The sequence below is a fragment of the Lissotriton helveticus genome, chromosome 11 (assembly GCF_964261635.1).
Source record: "Lissotriton helveticus chromosome 11, aLisHel1.1, whole genome shotgun sequence".
In the NCBI taxonomy this organism is placed as follows: domain Eukaryota; kingdom Metazoa; phylum Chordata; class Amphibia; order Caudata; family Salamandridae; genus Lissotriton; species Lissotriton helveticus.
The window spans coordinates 1,006,019,183-1,006,043,695 of record NC_136072.1 but is presented as its reverse complement, the minus strand read 5'-3'; the positions used below and the strand labels follow the sequence as shown (position 1 = coordinate 1,006,043,695).

At 43.3% G+C, this 24,513-nt stretch overlaps 1 protein-coding gene across 6 annotated transcripts in view; it reads right to left on the bottom strand.

Annotated features, from left to right (window-relative positions):
* Positions 1 to 24,513, bottom strand: part of ALKBH2 (alkB homolog 2, alpha-ketoglutarate dependent dioxygenase) — a 126,324-nt gene that overhangs the window by 46,767 nt on the left and 55,044 nt on the right. For all 6 annotated transcript variants that reach the window (XM_078667392.1, XM_078667390.1, XM_078667389.1 and 3 more), the window contains one exon: positions 9,907 to 10,105. In XM_078667392.1, the coding sequence (XP_078523518.1) occupies positions 9,907 to 10,105 (199 nt within the window). The remainder of the gene's footprint in view (positions 1 to 9,906; positions 10,106 to 24,513) is intronic.

The following is a 24,513-nucleotide window of genomic DNA, read 5'->3' as shown; positions in this document are numbered from 1 at the left end:
ACGGTGTTACTTTAGTTAGGAGGAATTTACTATCTCTACCTATGTTAGCCCTGATGAGTGTCCGAGACTGTGTATTAGGCTAGTTTATGGACAGAAACATGTTGGTTGGATAATAGTTGTGAGGGACACAATGTCTCAGCAAAAAATCATAGATGTGAGGGTCATAGTGCCCAGAAACATATTTTTCAGTTCTACCAAGGGTACCTAAGAATCAAGGGAATTCCTATAGGGTTACCCTAATTTATTTTGATCTGGAACCCTGTAATTATCCTGGAATTATTTTATCAAGAACTCACTCATGCTCATAAGGTTGAGTCTGCCCTGGTAGTACCATCTTACCAGGTTGGGGTGAGGGAGCCTATGATGAAGCAAGCCTCATAGTGGGTGAGGTTCCCTCGTCCAGAAAAACTATATCTGGTCTTTCCACCTAGAGATATTTAATAAGGGATACAGAGTTCTTTTGCATTCTCACTTGATATAACGTACTGTTGTGATTAGATGCATTAACATTTGGAAGACGTACAGTGTCTTTCGCCTCTTTATCTCCCCTTGTGTTTGCATAGTTCTGGATATGAGGAAAATTGGGGCCACAGACCTTGAAGGCCCATCTAAGTTAAGTAGACTGTTTAATTTCTACATAACTACCTTTAATTGATTTCCTTGCCTCAAACTGCTGCTGCCCCATTCCATCATTCTAATGGGGATTCTATGCTTGAAGCAAGAGACCAGAATACCGTGGTTTAGGAATGTAAAAGGTAATTGCAGCAGATCAAACTAGGCTCATACGGTAAACCACTAATTCACTCCCAAAACAGTCCTCCCCTGAACCAGAGTGATTTACGATTCAGTTCACTTTAGGAGAGGAGGAGGTATTACAACCCCCCCTGTGTAAACAAAGGAAAGCCTAGCTATGGTGTCTTGCCTAAGTGTCATTATTTTCCCATTTCGCCCTTAAGCACCATTATTCAGATAGACAGTGAGCTCTGAGCTTTCTCTTAAGGTTATTATTATTGGGGGAAGGGATCTGTGCGGTGCAAAATCAAGATTTGTTTAGCCATGACCAGCTGATCGTATTTTGGTGTCAAATTACACATAATTGTCTGAGGGCATGCTTGTTCTTAGCTACTTCACAATCAAAGACATGTACCTAGTCTGTAAGCACTTTACAGGTACACCGGCTATCCACATATTCAACATATTGGTCAGTCCATGTGACCTTTTTTATTTTTTATTAGCTATGGGTGGCACATCAGCTTCTAGCACACACACATCATTGTCTTCTGTATCGGAGTGTGAAGGTTTCTGCTATACTGAAGCCAAAAGGACATTTCCTTGCTTCTAGTGTAGGAAATAACGATGGAGGTGGGTGTTATTATGATTAGGGCTCCTGGTTTTATGGTATTTATTTTTTGACATTTCCGTCTGTATTTATCCATATTTATTTTGGGGGCATTTTATCGCTATTTATCGTCATTTATTTTTACGACAAGCAAAAGACGACGCAACAGCTAGTATTTTTCCACATTTATTTAAATTGACACAGGAAGGAGGCTGTAGGACATACATACTGGTTGTGACAGAGTGAGCCCCATGTTAAACATTAGCTCTAACGTGGCTTAAGTGAGCCAAATTGTTTTTACTGGAAGCGGAGTGGACTAACCCATAGCTGCCAAGGCCATGTCACCCAAATTGTCCAGAAAAAAATAATCTAAAATTGGAGGCTATAGTCCTATTTTGATATTTTAAAATAAAGGGTATGTTTCTCTTTCTCTACGTAATTATATTACCCACTTGTAAAAGCACATGCCTAACGCGTCTTTTCTGAAGGCCTTCCTGTGCAGTGGAACCCTCTTACAAGTCCGGTATCTCCCTGCCTGGTCCCCCAGAATGAGTCAAGTCTGAGCCGGAAGTGATGCAATGAACACTGTGTGCTCTTTAAACACAGCCCAGTGCATCTGGAACTCCCCATCCTTCCCTAGGGCTTTGCGATAGGTCGTGGTCGGGCACAACTAGACCTGATCATGTGACTGGCAGCTTGCACACCCAGTCTGTCGTGATATGGCGCACCTGGCCTTCGATGGAAGGGGGGGAAGGTGTATTGGACAGCCAGTGAGAGTTGGACCTGTTCATCAGGCAGGTGCTCGAACACACAATAGTTGGGTAAATCAGGGACCGAATAAGTGGCACACTGAGTGTTAGTTAGGGTTGGGGACAGATAGGCCTTCAGGTCGTTATCACCCAATTAATTACGTGACTCGCTGATCTACTGCTGGAAGACACTCCCCCGTTTTCAATCTCGCAGTTTGTGGTGCATTCAGAACCAGTAACATAATCCAGAAGGGCTGCGACAGGCAGGGTGGAGTGATAAAGGAGTAATGGCATTGCTAAGGATGAAGTAGGGTCTGCAGTGGGCCGAGAAATGCAGTGTAGGTGTGCCTGGCGGCGTTCAGTGCCCTTGAGCATCCGAGCACTACTGACTATGCCATGTGAAATCTGGGTCAGCTCTCCTGGGGCGCCCTGACACTGTGCCTGTTCTCTAGGCTGCCAAAGTGCCTTGTGTGCGATTACGTTATCCAGCTTCAAAGCGCCTGCACCCTCTGTCTGCTGCCTGCAGGGCTGCGGAGGTGTATGCAGAAGGATCACCTCTGTTCAGGCATGGATTAGCAAATTTAGCGGCACAAATATGGAAATTTAGCGGCACACATATGAAAATTTAGCGGCATTTTTGCGGCACTTTATTGTACTCATAATCATTCATTTTCAGCCTTAAATCGATGGAAACTGTTTTAGCAGAGTTCTCCACTTTGATATAGGCATGTTTAAAGTGTCTTCAGTTCATTGGAAGCACAGCTACACTCCTAACCTCATGGCAATGGGCTCCCATTTCTCCCTGGCATGTTCTAGCACCCATGTACGCACCCCTGCAGGGCACCACTGCCTCCTGGACCCATGAGGCATGATACCCCTTCCTCAGGTGCCCTAGGGCACAGGATCCTAGTGGGTGGAAGTGCATTGCCATGGCTAATGTAAGCATGTTAAATATTGCTCTACGCAGCACTGGTGTAATGAAACCAGAGGGGGCCCCCCTGCAAGGTACGTGGAGGGACCCCTCTGGACTCAATCGGGAGCCCTCCAGCCAGAGTATTGTGCTAAGGGGGCACCATGGAGCTCAGGGGCCCCATCGAACTGCGGGGGCTGCTGGGGGCTGTGTTGCGCCACTGCTACGCCGATCAGTGGCATGAGGTGGGTGTAAACCCTTTCACAATATAGCCCCACCACAATTTGACTTACAGGTGCTGTGCGTGCAGTCTACATCCCAATACGCGACTATTCCCACCACAACTCCTCTGCGAGCAACCTTCCCGCCCCAGGCTTTTGGCACAGAGATCATTTTGCCACTTGTAGTTCTTACCTTGTAATCTTTCTAATACAGCCTAATGCCTTGTAGTATAGGTGATAGGGGACTCTTCCACCTTGTAACCCTTTTTTATATGTAACGTCATAGACATGGAATTCACAAGTGTATGATTTTTTGTCTCTGTTTAATATGTGGGTGTGATGCAAAGCACTCTAACATCCTGCATTAGAAAGAATAGCGCTATAAAAGAATTGCATTAAAAAATTATGTGCTTTTTAAAATGTTGTGTAATTAGTCATACTGATCCCCCTCATTTTGTTTACGGAGGTAACTAGTCCAGTACTACATATGACGGTACCCCAGAGCATATGTTAGAAACCGGTGGCCTGACCTACCGGAACATAGTGGGCAGAAACCACAAGAAAGTTTGGCTTGTTTCGGGCTTGATGGTCTAGGAGAACCGCAAACGGAGTCTAAGCCAGTTATAAGCTTGGGTTTTCAGTGGCTATCACACTTCAGAGTATTGTTTACTTCAGGGATGAAGAAAATAGGGCCCAGTATAATTATCAGAGAATTGGTAAATTCAGGTTTGTTCCCCTGATTTTGGTCACACTTTCACCTAAAGACTTCAAGTGTTTTCAGAAGCCAACATTAACCAATCTGAAGAGTTCCATTGGCTCTCTTAATCCTGTTTGGACTGGTAGCTGCTTTTACCGGCTCCCTGGAAAATAAGAAATCTAAACAGTTTTTTTTCCCCATCGGAGAAGGCACCATGAGGTCCGCTTCACGGGCTGCCATGCATATAACTTGAATATGCACTGGCACTGCGCTTTATATTTAGTCATGGCGCCCATTTTTTTAATTTTTATTTTTCCTGCCTCCTGTTGTTTGATGGGTAAGGGAGGAATGGGCATTGGGGAATCATGTTTTATATTACGATCACAGGCATCCCAGAGACTCCTGGGTAAAGCTGAAGTATTTCAGTGTGTCATCCAAGCCCCGGACCATAATGCAGGCAGATTCTGAACGGAGTGTGGGGCTGTAGCACAAATGCTGAACATCAGGAGTTGTGCCAGGTAGTTCCAGAGTGCCAGTGTGGGAGTGTGGCTCTAACGCTGCCTCTTCCTTCTCCATGAGACGAAGCTGTGGTGTTCTTAGCTCTGCTTTCTGAAAACAATAAACCCTCTGATAGGCGTCAATGGCAGACATGCTCACTCCATCTAACAGGGGACCAGTGCTTTTTCAGTTCATACATTGCAATTTTAGGTACGGCAAAATACAATTGTTTGCCCATGATCAGATGATTTGCAGTTTAGCACTGAAGGCAAAATTCGAGTCATGGTGCAATGGCCAGCTACAATCCCACTTTATGTTGCAGCTGTAAATAAATCTTCATTATTATTGTGACGTATTTCACGAAAGCTCTCGGGGGCAAGATAAACATATTTGTGGCAACCTCGTTTGGGCATTTTAAAAATCTCTTCAAGCCAGTTGAAAAATGTTAGACCACACGAACGCCCGCACCCAATGTAACCCGCTTTTCTCCTGTCCCCTTGGACATGTGGTTCCTCTATTCACTGCAGCACGAACCATTTAGCGCCTTCTGGAGCAAGAAACAGCCACAGCTCCTTAAAACCGAACCGGGACAGGCAGCGCCCTGGGACAAAAAATTAACAGATTGGCGGCATCACAACCCAGGCTAATTGTGTGAGGCCCTCACTTTCCTATCTTTGAGGGAGATGCAGTGAAGCAGGGACAGAATGTGTTTGCAATGCTGGGTGAAGTGAAGGTGGGGTCTCGGCAGGAGGCAGCACCCACTCGGTGTCCCATGTACATTATTACTTTGATCCTAAGGTTCCCTTATGAAGTCGCAGTCATTTCAAAAGTAAAAAGGCGATGCAAATACAGTTTTGACAGCATTAAACGGAAGATGCGCAGTGGCTTTTGGTGATATGTTAAGAGGAATGAAAGGGGGAGTGTTCAGTACACATGGAATGTTGTGGGAGTACTGGATACATTACTACGTGAGAATGTCGGTACCTTGCTTCACAAGGAAGAAAGAATCCTCTCTGTTCTTGACGAGTTTTCATTCAAATGAAGAAATTGCTATTTGAGCCGTGAAGCGGAAAGGAAAACATTGCTCGGCTTTCTCGGAGACTTTCCATCTAAAGCGCACGCAGCCACGCACATAAATGCCTCAATGCCGAAGTAAGCAGGCCGCTATTAGGGCTGTACGCGCCCACGTGATGACGTAGGCGCATACAGCCAATAAGATGTCACCATCTTTTTTGCTGCCTGCTGAAGACCTTTTTCGCGGCCAAAAAGGTCAATATCGCGGCCATCGCGCCCTTCAGATAATTTCGCGATTATTTTGCAAATCGCGAAAAACTGGAGGGTCTGTCTGTTGATCTGGGAGGCTGCCTCCCAGGGCATGCCTCCTCTCTCCAGGCCTCGCTCCAAGACTTTCCTTTCGGGTTCATCTTTCACTTCTGCAGCATTATCCTTAACCTCCCCAATCCTTTTCCATGCCAACTATGTGTCCTTGTATAATGTAACTGGTACTCATTTAAGGCGCTCCAGTACCTTTGAGTAAAGTTTGCGCAAGATAAAAATGCAAAAAGAAAAAAAACGATCTATATCCCTAGCAAATCTTCCCCCTCTAACCTTCCTCACACCTAAACAGCCTCACAGACAGACAACCGAGTCATATCCTAAACATGCTTTCTTCCCTCACAAATTCTCACACCTCCAGTGGCACACCCAGTACCCTCTCCTCCTTGTCCACATCTTGGATATGCCTACAGCAGCATTTTTTCCACAAGCAAACTTCACCACAAGAGGCATGACAAACCCCCATAGTCTAAATCTGCCATGTTAATCATATTGATGTGATTGAGTAAAGCTACTCAGCGGTCTTTACGCTCTAGGCAATACACACGTTCTTACAGAAGACAGCTGACACAGTACTATAAAGTATGGGAATTGGGGATATACAATAAAAAAAGACGGGGTTCCAAAAGGAGACATTTTTAAGCTTTCAAATATTGTAATATGGTGTAAAGGCACCTGCAATATATCACATAAATAAACTAATAGCCTTTTTTAGTTTATTTTTTTATATGAGTTTGTATACAAAATGAAATATTCTCTCATGCCTAATGTTATCTCGTGGACTTGTGTTACTTTGTGATGGTGCTTCAGCACCGTAGACAACCCCTGAGCTGTCTTTGGTGCCAAAGCCTGTCTGTTTATCTCTCTGTTTAAGTAACTACAACCATGTAGGCTCATAGCTTTTTGAGGTCAGCAGAAACACCCAGGTCTTCTTTTCTTGACGGCTGTTTCTGTGAACGAGATTGGATTTCCTCCGGTGGGGCCTCTCGCACTGTCCAATTATGCTTTGATTTCATTTGACAAACAAAGTTTAAGGGATGGCATTGTTGTTACAAAAATACCACACCTGTTACACGGGACAGCAGCATTGTTTATTTGGAACGTCGGTAGCAAAATACCAGACGGCTGTGGGGCAAACTTTGCTAGTATTTTGCCGTTTTTAAATATAAATACAGACAAAGGAAATATACATTTCCGTCTGTATTTATATGTAAAAATCCGTAAAAACGGAAAACCGGGAGCCCTAATTATGATGCATACATAGACTGTAAGTCGACTTCGTAAAAGAATCGGATCACTGACAAAATATAGAATCCCAAAATATCGACCTACCAAAATATCGAGGTAAAAATATAGAATACCAAAATATCGACCTATCTCCAAACAGGTAGGTACAAAAATATCGAATCAAAAATATCGATGTAAAAAACTATAGATAGTCAAAATATCGAATTTTTTAAATAGTTAAAAGTAATTTTAAATTAATGAAATAATAAATATAACTAACGTAAACATACTTAAAATACTTAAATAACATTAAAATTATCAAATGACCACTTCCCTGGAAAGAAAAGAGCGGAGGCCGGAGGGGGAATCTTTAGAGGCACTTTATTCAAAAGCTGTGCAGGTAGGGGGTGGCGAATGCATTTCGGCTAATGTTGCCTTCCTCAGCGCCCTGCACCCACCAGAGTCTTGTAAATAGTTCATCAGCTCTGCTCCGCCTGATGTAATGCTGATGTCACTGGGCTCCTCCCCCCCCAAAAAAAATATATATATAAACATAGTATTAATAAAAAATATACAATATATTTACCATAGGATAGCAAGAGGGTTAAATTTACTATTACCACTCCAGTGAGTGCAACAGTAGGAAAAACAATGGATAGCATAGCAGTAAAATTACTATTCCCACTCCAGTGAGTGCAACATAAAACGTTGGATAGCGGGAGGGTAAAAATTACTATTCCCACTGCAGAGAGTGCAACAGTAGGGAAAGCGTTGGACAGCGTAGGGGTAAAAATTACTATTCCCACTCCAGTGAGTGCAACAGTAAGGAAAGCGTTGGATAGCGTAGGGGTAAAAATTACTATTCCCACTCCAGTGAGTGCAACAGTAGGGAAAGCGTTGGATAGCGGGAGGGTAAAAATTACTATTCCCACTCCAGAAAGTGCAACAGTAGGGAAAGCGTTGGATAGCGTAGGGGTAAAAATTACTATTCCAACTCCAGAGAGTGCAACAGTAGGGAAAGCGTTGGATAGCGTAGGCATAACATTTACTATTCCCACTCCAGTGAGTGCAACAGTAGGGAAAGCATTGGATACCGGGAAAGTAAAAATGACTATTCCCACTCCAGAGAGTACAACAGTAGGGAAAGCGTTGGATAGCGTAGAGGTAAAAATTACTATTCTCACTCCAGAGAGTGCAACAGTAGGGAAAGCGTAGGATAGCGTAGGGGTAAAAATTACTATTCCCACTCCAGTGAGTGCAACAGTAGGGAAAGCGTTGGATAGCAGGAGGGTAAAAATTACTATTCCCACTCCAGTGAGTGCAACAGTAAGGAAAGTAAATACTTCATATATAAATAAATATTAATACCAATGACAAATTAATTAAAATAATTAACGCTTTTATGTAATATATTAATTTATCAATTAAAAATACAAATAAAAATTAATTATTAAAAATAATTACCTACTAATACAAATTATTTACCAATTAACAATAAATTAATTAACAATTAAAAAATAATTAAAAATTAGATTAAAAAAAAAGAATTTAAAAATTGAATTACTTACAATTAAATTACTTCCCACCCTATTCCCCTATAAACCCACAACCCACTACAGAAAATAAATTAATACAATTAACATATTTATCAATTATTAAATTAATTAAAATTAATTACCCATTATATTTTAATTAATTAACAATTAATTCAAAATAAATACAAATAAATAAATTAACATATTTAATTATTTATAATTAAATAACTTCCCACCCTATTCCCCTATAAACCCACAACAGAAAATAAATTACTAAAATTAACATATTTATCAATTAATCAATTAATTCAAATTAATTACCAATTATATTTTAATTAATTACCAATAATTAAAAATTAATTCAAAATAAATACCAATAAATAAATTAACATATTTAATTAATTATAATGAAATTACTTCCCACCCTATTCCCCTATAAACCCACAACCCGATACAGAAAATAAATTACTAAAATTGACATATTTATCAATTAATTGATTTATTACAATTAATTACCAATTATATTTTAATTAATTACCAATTAATAATTCATTAACAATTAATTCAAAATAAATACCAATAAATTAACATATTTAATTAATTATAATTAAATTACTTCCCACCCTATTCCCCATAAACCCACAACCCGCTACAGAAAATAAATTACTAAAATTAACAATCAATTAATCAATTAATTACCAATTATATTTTAATTAATTAACAATAAATAATTAATTAACAATTCATTCAAAATAAATACCAATAGATTAATTAATATATTTAATTAATTATAATTAAATTACTTCCCACCCTATCCCCCTATAAACCCACAACCCGCTACAGAATTATATTACGCAAAAATTAAATACCATAAAAATAATTAATTAATATAAATAATAAAATAAATATACACTTTTCAAACATATACTAACATAAAAAACACTTTAAAAATTGATATAAACTTACCTCAAATTCGATATTTTTGTAGTCTATATTCTGTCCATTCTATATTTTTGTAGTATATATTCTGTCCATTCTATATTTTTGTTGTCTATATTCTGTCCAGTCGATATTGTGTCTATTCTATATTTTTTAATCGATATTAATGCAAATCGATATATCAAAACTCAATATTTTGAGTGTATACCAAAAGAATCAAATACACGCTCCATTGTACTCTTACTGAGGATCGACTTCTGTTATTTACCTGTACCTTCTGTTTTTCTAGAGGTGATCCACAGTGTGAATTTTTTCTATTTATTATGGACCCTCGGTGTTATATTGTTTATTGGTTTTATTGCATTGGTTTTAAAGAAGAGATCTGGTACACATCTGAATAATATATCATATGTCTGTGATGTGTAGAACTGTAAACGGATTGTAAAACATCTTTACCTGTTTATCAGAACAAAATTAAAGCGGTGTCCTGTAGCTTCGGTTATACGGTTCCTGATGCAATCCAGTATGGGTATCCATGGTTTAGGCGGCAATGTAACCCCCGAATACGTATAGGTTAATCCAACATCTCCGTAAGTTACCTGTTTTCTTGGAATGTTATGCCATTTTCCAAAAACCTGTACCTTGGTAAGATCACCTGTTGGAAGAGAACATTTAGGATATAGATCTGTTTGATATATACATATGGAGTTTTGCTTCTCACTGTTACATTTAAACATCCTTTATTCCAATGAATTACACATTTGCCAACTACAAACCCGCAAATGCATCCATAAATACGGTATTATGCACTCTTAAATAAACTATTACAACAAAGTTTCAATTAAAGGAAGTGGATATCCACTTTATTTCCAAACACAGAAGTCATAAAACAAATGTTCTCCACTCATTTACCCTGGAAAGACTAATAAATGTATTCAAGACATGATGTCATGGGTTACACGGTGAGAAACATGCAGTATCATGGCAAGTTATTTTTTGCAACAAGTAAAACGTTTTTATCCTATAAATATTGTAACCACATGCATCCCTCACATTCCAGAATTACATAATGGCCCTTTTCAAACAGAAATAAGGGTCGGTATACAGAATTTATAGTACTGTTCCAAAATTTTATATATATATATATATATATATATATATATATATATATATATATATATATATATATATATATATATATATATATATATATATATATATATATATATATATATATATATATAGCATAAACCATGCAACAAATAGAACAGAACTGTCCGTAATTTTCTTTGTACAGTATGATGCAACTCAGGCGCTAGGTTAAGGCGCCACAGGATGATAAGATCACAAAAGGACATTTCACATCATTACTTGGTTGGCATGGGCACGCATGGAACCAAACCTAGCAGGAGTACACATGGTGCATGGAAATGTTGACAATGAAATCTGAAAATATGGTGTGTAAAAGAAAATGTGTGGTGCCATGCATCGCCATGCTGACTGCGGCCATTGGGAAGAGAGAGGAGCATGGGCCTGTCCAATTATTGGGTTCACCTCCCCTGCTCCCTCCCCCTGCCATCCCTGAGATGGTTGAATAAGACTCTAGCCTTCCGGACTGCTAAAATAAATTGTTTTCAGTCAGACAAAATTAGCCATTCTGGTTCTCAAAACAGACCCATGTGCCTCTACCAGGAAATCAGCAAGAAATAAGTCCATTGACTGAAGCCAGAGGACCTCATGCTCCACAATACGTTTATCAACGAATGACTGACAATCCTGAGCTACATTGGACAACCGCTGCCCAGTGCCAACTCCACAACATGTCTGGTATTGGGTAGTCATGCAACAGCGCCAATGTGGGACTGCCTAGAGCACAGGTGAGAGTCTTCAGCCTGGGGGCTTAATAGCTAAAATGGACAGGTAAGGATTGGACGAACCCTTAAGATATCTTATGAAGGTGCAGAGAACATTGGGATTTCACTAAATGCGTCTCCTCAAAAGGGCCGTCTAGTGCCACCTAGACTCATTAGCCACTTAACTTCACCGACTCATACATATGGAAGTACACCTTAGATAAAGCAAGGTGGTGAGGAATAGGATGAAGTCCAAAGCATAGAAATATGAACAGACATTATCAGATGTCTCCGTATAGAATATAGACTAATATAAAGGGTCTGACTCCTTACGGACTGCTGAAAGTGGGCCGTCAATAAACTGCTACAATACACTTCCTACAGTTAGCAATCAATTAAATTATTAAATGACCAAGCACATTGACTTTATTCTGTTGCTGCTTAAGTTTTATTTACAGTAATAAATATTATTTTCCCACAACACATCCCTAGTTATATTTTTTACTCTACATTTTCATCATTGTTCAACACCTTTATCCATGGGCCTTTATACATGTGACCATGACAAGTTTATGCAACTTGTGTGATAGAAAAACATTATTAAAATGAACTTGACTTCACAATCACATTGTTTCTTTCCTTCAAATGATATTATAGATCATGGCATATGTTTACTGCATTCTGATTCAACAGTAGCCAAGTGTGCCTTTGAGAACAGGGTAGAAGAAACAATTGATGGACGGAATGATGGACAATGCAAACATTCACCCCCCAGTCTGGGTCTAATCCGTCATTCTTTTGCTCACCACACCTGTACTGGGGTGAATGTATGATATTATTCTGCATTGCATACTCATGTAAGACATCTGGAGGAGAGCCTAAAGGAATAGAAAACTCATCCAAGGGAACACATTCCATATGTTTACTGACAGGGATTGGCTACGAACGTTTAGTCTCAACACTTTTCTAGCTCGGCATGGATGGCATTCTGCCGATTTAAAGCTTAAAACGAAATTGCTAGATAAGCAGACATTTGAGGTGAGTAATTTTAGAGTGCCCATAGTGTTTTGGGGTGCTCCATTTAAAGGATCTGCTCGCCACCTAAAACTTGGCAACTAGCAAGAGTTTCCTACTTCATTTTTTCCATAATTTAAGTGTCACTCTAAGCCTGAAAGGGTATTGCTTGGATATATGTCAGCATGTCTCCTGGTGCCGCAAATATCACGCTACCGCCGCGCGAGTGGCGCATGATGCTGGGTGCGCCGCCCAGTAACAAAATCCACCAGACTCCAGTAAAGAGAATCCACATGCAATTGAAGCCTTCACACCCGTCTATGCATTTCGGCCCCTACAGCCGTGTTCACGTGTGAACACGGCTGTCTGGCAAGCGACTTGGTGTGTGTGTGTGCCACACGGCTTCATGCAACTGAAACAAAGAAAGGTTAAAGGAACATTATAGTTCGGTAAAAATAAAAAAGGGTTCCAACTAACAAAATCATCGAAATTCACCAGTTATAGTTTTCTCAATTAACTCGAGTCACTGAAATGCACAATCTTGTCATCAATTATATAATTTTGATGTTACAGTCACATTATCAGTGATGTCATAGATTGGTTCATGAGTAAAGTAATCTGTATGGTAATTGGCAGTGCTACAGGTTAGGCCCCGAGCCCAACCTCACGCTATGCATAGCTTGTGTGTAGAAGGGGGTCAGGTACATGGCCTGGTGCATAAACTTCCACAGGCTTTAATCCGGTCCTAGGCATGGGCGGTATGGGCAGCTGCCCAGGGCCTCGCGCTCAGGGGGCCCCGCCGCCGGCCAAAGAAATCAATCCATATTTTCCAAACGCAGGGGGGCCTACCTACCCGACAATGGGCAAATCAAACATTGCGTTCTGAGCCAATGTTTGTACAGCGAGCAGGTACTGTGCGCGAAGGTGCCTGGCTGAAAAGATATGCACAGATAGTACACTTGTTATTTCAGTCTCTTAAAGGTCTGTTCTTCACGCCTGGCCGTGTTCAAACTCCCGTTAATGGGTTACCTCACGTTCACGTGTTAAAGGCTTTCGCATCTCCTCACTCTGGTATCAGCATCCTGAGCGTGCCGCCTCGGCTTCCGTCCTGAACTTGGCTGAACTGGGGTCTGCCATTCTGCAGAACGCCCATGTGCCAGTACAGACACTAGCTGGCACCTCCACCTTGTACGACGTGGGCAGTCGTTACAACTGGGCTTGCTTCCAGGATTGCCTGCGATGGTTACAAGTGGCCTGGCCATGCTAGAGGAAATTGTGCCACGTGAAACAAGTGATGTGTGACGGAAAAAGTGCGAGAAATCTCACGTACAAACGTATGCTGAGATGAAAACATGAACATTCGAACGTCTAGATGTCTTTATGAAACATGGGTACCTGTACAGGTAATTAACCCCTTGTGCCCATCATCTGCTAGTTAGTCTCCACCCAGTAGCACTACACAGGGCCAAGAAGTCTGGGTCCACACCAGATGTTTAGGATAATCACTGAATAAGTAAATGATTTCAAATTACCTTCGTTGGTTGCAATGACGGCCCTGGACATTATTTTGGCCAGCCCCCGCTCTGCAGTGACGGTGACGCTGCGCAGCATGCACGCCGTAGGTGCTCCCTGGCCAGGAGAGGAGAGCAAGGTGTGCGGTGTGGAGTCGGGAGTTGGACGGTTCGGGCCGCGTTTTACTAAGGTAAGAAAGACCTGCAGCAGCAGACAGACAGACAGTGCTGAGTGAGGTTGACGAGGGCAGAGCTGAATGCTGACTGTCCTCAAGAGGTCTGCAGAGAGACATGTGCACTGTCATGCAGGGGAACCCAGTAGTTGTGTAATAGTGCCACTGGAAAAAGAAAGGTAGACAGCAATGTACTTAATTCAGACACTCGGTAGTCGAAAATGTAGGTACAATCAGGAAAAGTCATTGGCATTGACTCCAATGCAATTTATGCCAGCGACAGAAATCCTGTTTACATGACTCAGAGGGTGAGAGCTGGTTAGGAGGAGGAATCCGTGTCTGTTACTGCTTTGCTTAACCTGAGGAACATGGAGCAAAACGTGGTACAGCCTGTGCTCCATGCATGCCCCTGTGCATGCTGGGATATTCTACTGTGCATGATTTTCAAGCCAAAAGTGAGCAGCATAAACAAACAGCACAGCAGCCCCTTTTTAAAGAAACAGTGGGTTAAATCATTTACACATATAATACGTACACATATGTGGTTCTTTGAGAAAACAGCGTGCACACTTGGCATAGCCATGACGTAGTAAGGCACAACAATATCTGAGACAGCAATGTAATTGCCTTTGACTGTCAAAGGATAGAACCTTGCTAAGCACCCAGAAGCAGTGCACTAAGCCGGTATCATAAAATGAATGACTTTCCTCATGCATGGCTGCCACGGTTTCATTGGACTTAGTGTGACATTTCTACGTTTTCATGGTGATTATGTGTGCCATCAATGTCTTAGGTGTGACATTTCTACGTGTTCATAGTGATTATGTGTGCCATCAATGTCTTAGGTGTGAGATTATGTGTGATCTTTCTCACAAGTAGCACTAATCAGTCATGTCCATTTAAGTAAGTTAATTTCACACATCAGCCCTTTTTGTGCATTGCATACCTGTCATCTACAGTGGTTAAAAATGGCAGAAGTACAGCATAAAGCCCTCTTTAAAAGAATATTAGTACTTTACTGCGGGAATCATTTTACATAGTACATTATGCACCATTCACAATAAAACACACATTTATCATTGATACACAGCGTCCCTTATGATTACCTGAAAGGAATACTGTGTGCAGACAACCTTTGGTAAAGCCAGTCTAGATGTTTTCTTTACATTCTGGCACTAGCAGTCATGTTTATCTCACCGTAAAACCAGGACTACAAGTCCCTGAATGCAAAGGAAAGACCTGCATCAGAGCAGCGAGTCGTACATGGACCGGGGGAGAACAGCAGCTGTCTCCTGGGCGGACTGGGCACTTCTTTGCCAAGCCCAGTCTCTGCCCTGTTGCGGACGGGGGTTTCCAGGTGTCTGAGGTTCTAGGGGCTCTTGATCCGACCATGCTGCAACAAGTATGGCACATTTAAAGGCAGGTGCATGAGGGTACAAAGGCACACAGGCCCTCAGAGTCGTGTCCCTTACATTCATGTCACTGTCACTGGTGTAGATGTGGGTGCTGAGGCACGTGGCCCACGTGCACTTGCCAGCACAGCTCAGACCTGGGCACGGTTAGGTTGCTGGAATTAGAAGGGATGTTGGTGTGCAGAAGCAGGTAAAGTGCACAGCCCTGCCCACTCTGCCCAGATCTGCACAAGGCAGGTGGCAGCTGCTTGGCAGAGGGCTGGGAGTGGCCCACAGTCGCCAGCTAGAATTCACCTCTCCCATGACAGACTCGTGCAAATGGTATAGAGTCAAGTCTCCACACATCATGACTGACATTTCCAACAAGGAATGACTAATCAGTGCTGTTCCCAAATGTGAATGCTGCTTCCACCAGCAATGGGTTGGGATCTGACCCTTTGGCCTCTTTGTATATAGACTCATTTGATGACATCAGTTCTGGGTTTAAAATGATAATATCCGCACATGTATGAACTTAATCAGACAGTCACAAGCGTAATTATAGCTAGATAAAATGAACAGTTGAGTCACAAAACATAAATAGTTAATATACTTGCGTCTGAGGTGTGTTAAAAAGTGCTCGGTGTGCTCTAAACTGGTGAATCAGACATGAAAAGTAAAAAAAAAAGTTTCATTCACAAAAGTGTGAATATAAATTTATACTGCTGTTTTCTTGACCCTCTGGTTCCTTTGGAATTTGGGGGCATGTCCAACTAATCATTCAAGGAGCCGGCAAGTGTTACACTCATGGATATTTGCTCACCTGTTTTCCATCCCCTCTACTTTTTGTCCATGTTACTGATATCCACATTAGTTTGCTTCAGTGATGCCAAATAACTAAGATCAAAAGTCCTGCAAAGTCACTTTCTGTGATGTCACTTCTTGCGACGCAATATGCAATTAGAGGGGCCTCACATCTTCCCTTTCGCCCGGGGCCTCAGAAGGCCTAGGACCGGCACTGTCCTAATTTTAAGTAAAGCAGAGATACTAATTTTGCCAAAGGATCAGAACACCAAACTATAAAATGTGAAGGGCAGAAGAGTTGTTTCTTCAAATCACGTAGAAAAGCAACCAGCAAAAAAAAAAAACAGCCAACACGTGTTTCGTCTAGGAGGATACTCCCACGACTTCTTCAGGGCATGCAGCAGGTGATAATTCCAACCCGGCTGGAAAGTGGAGTATGGTATACTCTTCAGCGTATTAACAGTGATTGGAAACTGTATTCCTAATAAACGGAGCAATATATTCGAGATGCCTGTGATAATTCCAACCTGTCAGGTCTGAACCGCAAGGTAAGTAAGAACGCAACTGAGTGTGTTTACAATCTGTAACTTGTCCAGTGGTATTCGGTGCAATGAAAGCCATGGGTGGGGACACGGTTGTGTGTCCTGCAGTCAACGATTTATTAAAGTGTGGTATAACGGATTCAATTGGCTCACGTCCATAATTCCGATAGTGTTTGACAAATGGATGCCAAGGGAAAGACGCGGTGGTGTCAGGAAATTTGCAATTTCAATTGCTGCAGTGAAGCATTACCCGTGGTTGCAGTCCTTAAATTCAGTTTACCGTGGTGCATTCAGTCCATGCACTTCCCTGGGATTCTTGCAATAAATGTTCTTTACACGTATGCCCTTCATCGGGATACGCTCACTAAATGTACATCTCGCACACTCATGCATTAAACAATGCAGTCGGCATTTTGCATCTAAACTTTGGAGTTTACGGACACGTGTTCAATGAATGCAGTTCCTTCTGAATCACTTGCTGCACACAGCTCACTGGGGTGCATTCAGTGGACACAGTACTTGCAGCTGAATAGGGTTCTTTCAATAAACACAGTGTACTTGAAAACGGGTAATAAATCCACATTAAGAAATGCATTCCATAAACTCGCTTTATAAGAATGCATTACTGGGGCAACTTAAAAGCACATTGCGCTGCAAAGTATTGAATAAGTGCAGTTCACTGAAATGAATGCAATATATGAGTCTAGCACTGTTGCATGCAATAGAATCACTTTAAAAGGAGGTACTTAATAAATGCAAAATACTTAGCTGATTAGTGAAACATGACTTACGAAGGCGAGTTACCCAAGTGCATTAAAAATCACGCAGTTTCAAGCATGCAATCAATAAACTGGAATTACCAAGATGCATTGAATAAACTCAGCTTATTGGCGTAGAATCGATTATTGCAACTGAATTGCGTAGATTCAATGCATGCAGCTCAGTGGAGCCATTTAATAAATACGGCTCTAGCGTGAATTCTATTTACACAGCATCGATGGATGCATTCAATAAGTGCAGTTTCGCTGTCACTACACCGTGTCATTAAAGGTAATCTGTCACAATGTATTCATTAGGCACTGCTTATATGAGGCATCCTATAAAATTACTCGACAGGAATGCGCTCAGTAAATACATTTACTAGGATGCGTTCAATCAGCACAGTTTATGGCACACTGTTGAAAGCAGTTTACTGCACTGTATTACTGTCACTCCCAGCACATGTAAGAGGACCGTCATCGCGTCTAGAGGGTCCACTGACCATCGCCCGCAAACAGACCCCGGCTCTGACCAGAGCTTTCTGCGCATTGATTGATGGGGAGCTGCTGCCTTTAACTGCTGTGTCTTGCGAGAGACAAAACATTCAACAGGGTCACTTATTTACAAATGTTGTTTTTGGAGTGAATATGGGGCCAGACTGGGGTTAATGCACAAACAATTAAATGCTGTTTTTAGGCATATTGAGTTTTAAGAGTGAGCCCGGTGTGCATACTTTAAAGATATGCGCCTCATTTACATCTGCTACCAACAGAAAAACACATATTTAAGTACTGTGATAGTCTGCTCTTTTTTATAAGCGAGTCCTCAATGTGCGGATGCGGTGCCTGGACTGTTCCCATGAGGAGAAGGGTCGACTTATTTGCATAAGGCTGGGTCCAAACTGAAGTGGCATGGTAGGCAAAAAAGGATGTATTGCGATGCGGCCCTGAGCCATTGTTAGTGGTTGGGATTAGTTCAGGGACTCCATCCATTACCTTGTAGTTTGTGCATGACTGTGGTGCCAGGACCAACAACTAGGAAGTACGAAACTATTGTGCCAGGTCGAACAACTATGGCGGAGGTGGCTGTGGTGCCCTGCCGGTCAACCCCAGTGATTTTCTCGAGGTCTGTCTCTGTGTCTCTGACTATGGGCAGGGAACGGGTGACTGTAACCTTTCTCTGCACCACCGTGTGTGCTGCGCTATAAAAACAGCAGCAATGGCTTAGTTCCACAGGCCTTAGAGGGAGCATTGTTCCTCTCTCAGCTCTTGTGTGGACAATACGTGTGCTCTGCTTCCCATGGTGGTGACTTCGGAGGGCGCCTTCGTGCTGGAGCTCATCGGGAAATGACCAATACAGACCCCCGTTGTCTCCCGCTGGAATGCCAGAAACCGGTCCTCGGAAGCTTGTTTCTGGTCCGCTGAAGACATGGCTTGGCAGTTCGGGCTGGACTGTTCCCATGAGGCACAGGGTCAGACTGATTTGCATATAGCTATGTCTGAACTGGGGTGGCAGAGTGGGCTAAAGAACGGTGATGGATTCAACCCAGATCTTTTGACTGGGTGGGAGTGTTTGATTGATTCAGATGCTCCGTCCATCACCACCCCCTTTTGTACCGTCTCCCGCTATTCAGCCGGACACTGACCTCAATGGACCGCTCATCTGGCCATTGTCCATGAAACAGTGCGACCATTTGGTTGCACGGTCAGAGAATGGGTCAGATAACAAGGAACTACCTGAAGACCACGTGGCATGGACGTCACGCCAAGATAACAGCTCACTTCAACAAGAGAGTTCTTCGCGCTACAAGGAGGCAGCAGGGGGAGGGGCGAGAGGAGGAGGCGAGTGAAAGCGTGTCACTTGCGGGAGCGTGCAGCGCCAGGAGCGATAATTGCTCCCATGTGGCACTGCGCGCTCCTGTAAGTGAATAGCCACACGTGCATGCGCTGCCATCAAAGGCAATGCAACGCATGCACGTTTTTGGCTGAAAAGCCAAAGCGATCCCAAAAGGTCTTTTTTCCTTTGCAGCGCATGCATGCTGCGTAGGCGAGACCTAAACATATGATAAGCTCTCTTGGAGTCATGGATTCAATAACCCAGGAGAATTACTGTTTTTTTAGGTCTTGCTTAGCGTTGCAGAACGCATGTGCTGCTCGCTCTGCAAGGCATATTGTATTAGGGTATGTTTTAGAAGTGTAGTGGAAGACCCGCCCATCTTTTTCATTGGCTGGTGTCATCATCCATGGTAAATGCTGGCTTTCGATTGAAAATGAGGCTTCTTAGTACCTCCTTGTTATCGCCCTGTCTCCTTTTGGGAACGCCCATACGGACTGGATCGTTTACTTGCGGCGTGATACTGTCTCCTTCAATAAGTCGGTAAGCACTATATTTTATTGTTATTTGTAGCGCGGTCTGCTTTCACTTTGGGGATCGCGCTTGTTTATTTAATTAATTTGCAGCAAAATGTACTTTCACTTTTGCAGCCGTTCTTGTTATAAGTGTTTTAATAAAGTATACTTTGAACTAAGTTTTACGTCGGCAGCTCTCTTTATTGTGTTATTCGTGTTGCAAGGGGGAGTGCATGTTCGGGGGCAAAGCAAGAGTACCACGAGGCTATAAACAAATTACATTCATTTATAGCGCCTACGCTGAGGCTCGAACCCGGGTCCCCAGGACCAAAGTCAGCGGCTTTGTTAATTGAGCCACATGCCTTACTCAAGTTACTATTGTTGCTGTGAAGGGTGGATGTTCCATGAGCACCCCCTCCCCTCCCCGTTGTTTGGCAATACAGCCGGTATTAGGCACTATAAAGACCGGCGTCATTGCCTATATATCCACAATGGTGCCTGCAAGGTGACTTTTATAAACTGACTTGTGCTAGAAGCACAGGGTTTCCTGTTTCTTTTTCATTATTGTGACGGTTTCTCCTATGGTAAACTCTACATTGGAACCGGATGCAAGCTGTGTTAAAGTGAGACACAGAAATCTGGATTTTCAGACTTCCCGCAATTCACCAGTGGGCCGAGAAGACCTTAAGTACAGCACCCATTGAGTAAGTGATGTGAAGCTTTTAATGTTAAGCGCCGCAAACTGACCGCTTTGCAGCACTGTAAGTGTTTGCTCAATTACTACACTTAATAGCACCCATATGAAATCCAGGATTAAACACCAGCGAAAGGACTGTGTTTAGAGCGCGCACCACAAACTGGGCTGTGTTATGTGGTGTATGCATATTCCGTCCAAGTTGGAAGGATAAAAGGCTAAGCCTTCCCTGCAGGGATTCGAACCTTTGATCTGCTGATTACCTGCAGATGCACCGTGTGCTCACCCAGCTGAGTTATTTTCAGCATAGAATATCAATTATCTGAAGTATGTTCCATCTGCAGTTTATTGCAGTAAAAATCCCCTGTTGCCCGTCCCTGCTCCACACAGTGGTCCCTTTGTCTTCTGCCCTAATGAGCGCAGTTTTGGTCTGGGTTCTTAAAAGTTCTTACTGACTTGTTCACCGAGTCCAGAATCTGACCTGCTTGCAGATGGGCAGCGGGAGACGGTGGAGGCCAAAACACACCACACATGGGCCTGCTGTGAAGGGACAGAAAACACAAGAGAGCACGTTTGGGGCTGGCAGAAAGAGCATTCATCAACGAACGCCTTTGTGTGTTTGTTTGTGTAACATCTCCTGCACTACCTTGAGAGTGCTGTTGGGAGGGCCTCTTTGTTGAGACAATAATAAAGGACAGACCGCACTGGAGGTGACTGCCCCAACTCCGCCCCAGAATTCTCTCATTCGCTTCTTTGTCTAGTCTGTATCAAAGGTGTCTGTGAGGGGTGAGCACACTCCTTGCAAGGACTCCTGCTGGGTGATGCTCATGATGTGGGCGTATGTGCACAAACATGTGAAACGCAGAAAAGCCCCCTACACCCCCAAACACTGAAACCTGTCCAAGTGTCTTATTGGGCGTGAGGGAGGGGCAAACAGTGTGCCAGGCTCAGAGCTGGACTGGCCGTAGCAGGCACCGTGCGTTTCCCCGGTTGGCCACCAGGGTGGGGGCTGGTTTTGGGCCCTTGAGGCTCCATTTATGTTACCAGGGGATGGCAATTTCGCCCCTCTGTAACAAAATCGGCCAAAACCGGCACTGGCGAACAGCTCGGCCACACCCCCACCCTTCTCCCAGGGGGCGGGGGGGAACAGAGCAGTTTACCAGGGCCGATTTCTGTTCCCCGTCTGGCCGTTGCCAGGCTGTTAGCATTAGCAGAAACAGTTGCCACACGGACTCAGTTATTCATTTCTAGCGCTCACGCTGAGACTGTGTGTATGGGGGAGGGAGGGAGGGAGTGTCAATGGGGAGAGGAGTCCTTTGCTACAGGCTGCTTGTGCACAGGGCTTTCTTCCACCACAGTAGAAGTCATTGGTATGACCCACATCCACGCATTGCGTCCAAAGCTGACGCCACATCTTCCTGCCCCTGGAGTTTGAAGTCTCAACGGAATATTGTGCCATTCTGGAGCTGAAACCTTTAGTTGTGTCCAGTTTTATTTTTTTTATTTTTTTTTATTCATCATCATCAAACATAAGATATTTCATTATTCAATTGTTTCCGTCAATTAATAGATCACATCCGCCAATTAATAGATCACAATCTTGTATAAGTAGAAAAAATACATATGAGAAAATTATATAATATATCTCTACATGATAAAACAACATACTTTGATAACTAAGCAAATTATCCATTTGCAATTAAGCTACAGTTAAGTTGTGTCCAGTTTTAGAGGCATTTTCCGAGTGTATTGTACTCTGATTAGTGGGCAACATCTAGGGATTTGCAGCCTGCCCATGAGGCCACGGCAGAGGTATTAGGGGACTCTGAAAGCAGCGGATTGTTTGTTGGGCAGCAGTGAAAGGAGCAACATTGAAACACCGCCGCTGTGAGGATAACTGCCAACGCTGCTTCTTCCTGCCGTGAGGGAAACGGCCCATCCGAACTACATCCCTCAGCAACCCTTGCCTCGTCGCCCGCTCTCATGCAGTGCAGAGCGCCTGAAGGTGCGGTTTACATCGCCGCCAGCCTCCCACAGCGTGGGACTCTGAAAGCAGCGGATTGTTTCTTGGGCAGCAGTGAAAGGGGCAACACTGACACATCGCCGCCGTGAGGGTAATGGCCAACGCTACTTCTTCCTGCCCGGAGGGGAATGGCCCATCCAAACTACATCCCGCAGCAACCCTTGCCTCGTCGCCCGCTCTGACGCGGTGCAGGGCGCCTGGAGGCGCGATTTAATAGCCGCCAGCCTCCCGCAGTGTGGGACGCGCGTGGGACGCACCCAGGCAAAGCCAGGGCCAAGGGCGGGACTGTCCTTGACCGTCAAAGACCGGGGGAGACTGGGCTTTTCTACCCCTATTTCACTGTGGGAAAGCGAGAGGGCAGCTGCCTTCAAGGCCTGTCACTACAAGTATCGACAGCATGCTGGAAAGGGCTGTCAGCATTGTATCCAATGAGATCGAACTGACCGAGAGGTGCCTTTCCCTCGGCATGGGGGTACCCGCCCATCCTTCCAATTTGAATGCTAGCGTACCCAATGGTTTTAACACTAATTGTTCGGCTTCCACTGATGGTACTATAACTGACACTCCTTTGTTAGTTGCAACCCCTTTGGATATCCCGACAGTCCCTGAGGTAACTATTGGTGCGAAACGCAAACACAAGACCCCTTGAAGGGGAGGGGGCCAATTCTCCCTAGTAAAGATCTGGCCGCCAGGGACGGTGGGTGACATTTGAAAGCGGTGGGGCGCAAAGTGATTTGCATACAGCACCGTAGCGAGCGAGCAAGCCCGAACCCCAAAAGGGGTGTTTGGGGGGGATAACCCCCCCCCCCCCCAAGAAAATTGTGAAAAAAAAGAAGAACAATCGTGCATTTTCAAGCAAATTTGAGAAAGCAGGAAGGTTAATAAAGCAATTGTGAAAGTGCAGTTATTACATTAATAGATGGCATAACATAGGTAGCTGCTTATTCAGTATTATCACAGAGCTTCATACATTCCGTCCTATTATGCTCAGACTGAATCCTGTCACCAGGCCAACTGGCTCCCTTTCAAGAACAGGACCGTATTCAAACCACTTACATGGACATACAAATCAGCAAATGACATGGCATTCAACCTACTCTCTGACACCCTACCATGCTACACACCAACTCGGAACTTTAGATTCACCAATCACAACTTTCAAATCAGCAAATGACACGGCTCCCAACACCCTCTCTGACACTCTACAATACTACACACCAGATCAGAACCTTAGATCCACCAATCACAACCTTCAAACAACACCAAAGCCACCATGTTTGCCTCCTAGTGCTGGGACTTTTACATCTCTGTCCTTCTACACTGAAACTCCACATCACCCAATATGTGGTCCATCCAATCTCTGCAGGAATTTCAGATGGCATTGAAAAGACATGTGCTTCAAGGAAAAAGCACAGCGGCATGGCGGATGTCGACAATGGCATTTAAAGAACGTGCAATACAAAATAACGTTATATGGGCAAACATTTTTGTTGTTTTCCCCAAACATTTTTTATTAAGTAAATAGAAAACTATGAGCGATCCGTACAGGAGAGCTGCATAATTGTGACCAATTGACTACAATCAACAATCAAGGGGAGAGGATGTAGCCTTACGGCTACAGCGGTCGGCTTCGAAGCTGGGTAACCTGGTTAGAGTCTCAGCAACAACACTCTACATCCTGTGATTCAGGGCAAATCACTTAATCTCCCCGTGCCTACCAATAAAAAAAAAATGAAGGTGTTCATCTATAACGAAACTGGTGCTCATGTAAAGCGCTCTGATACCCGATGTCTCAGGTCTAGTTCGCGCTATATAAAACTCAAAAAGAAAAAATCTGAACTTCAAGGTCTGCTTAGCCATACAATATGACTATTCAATGATCAAATTATACAGGTCCTACACACGGTCACTGCGAGGAACCTATGAAGCAATGACTGATGACTCATATGCC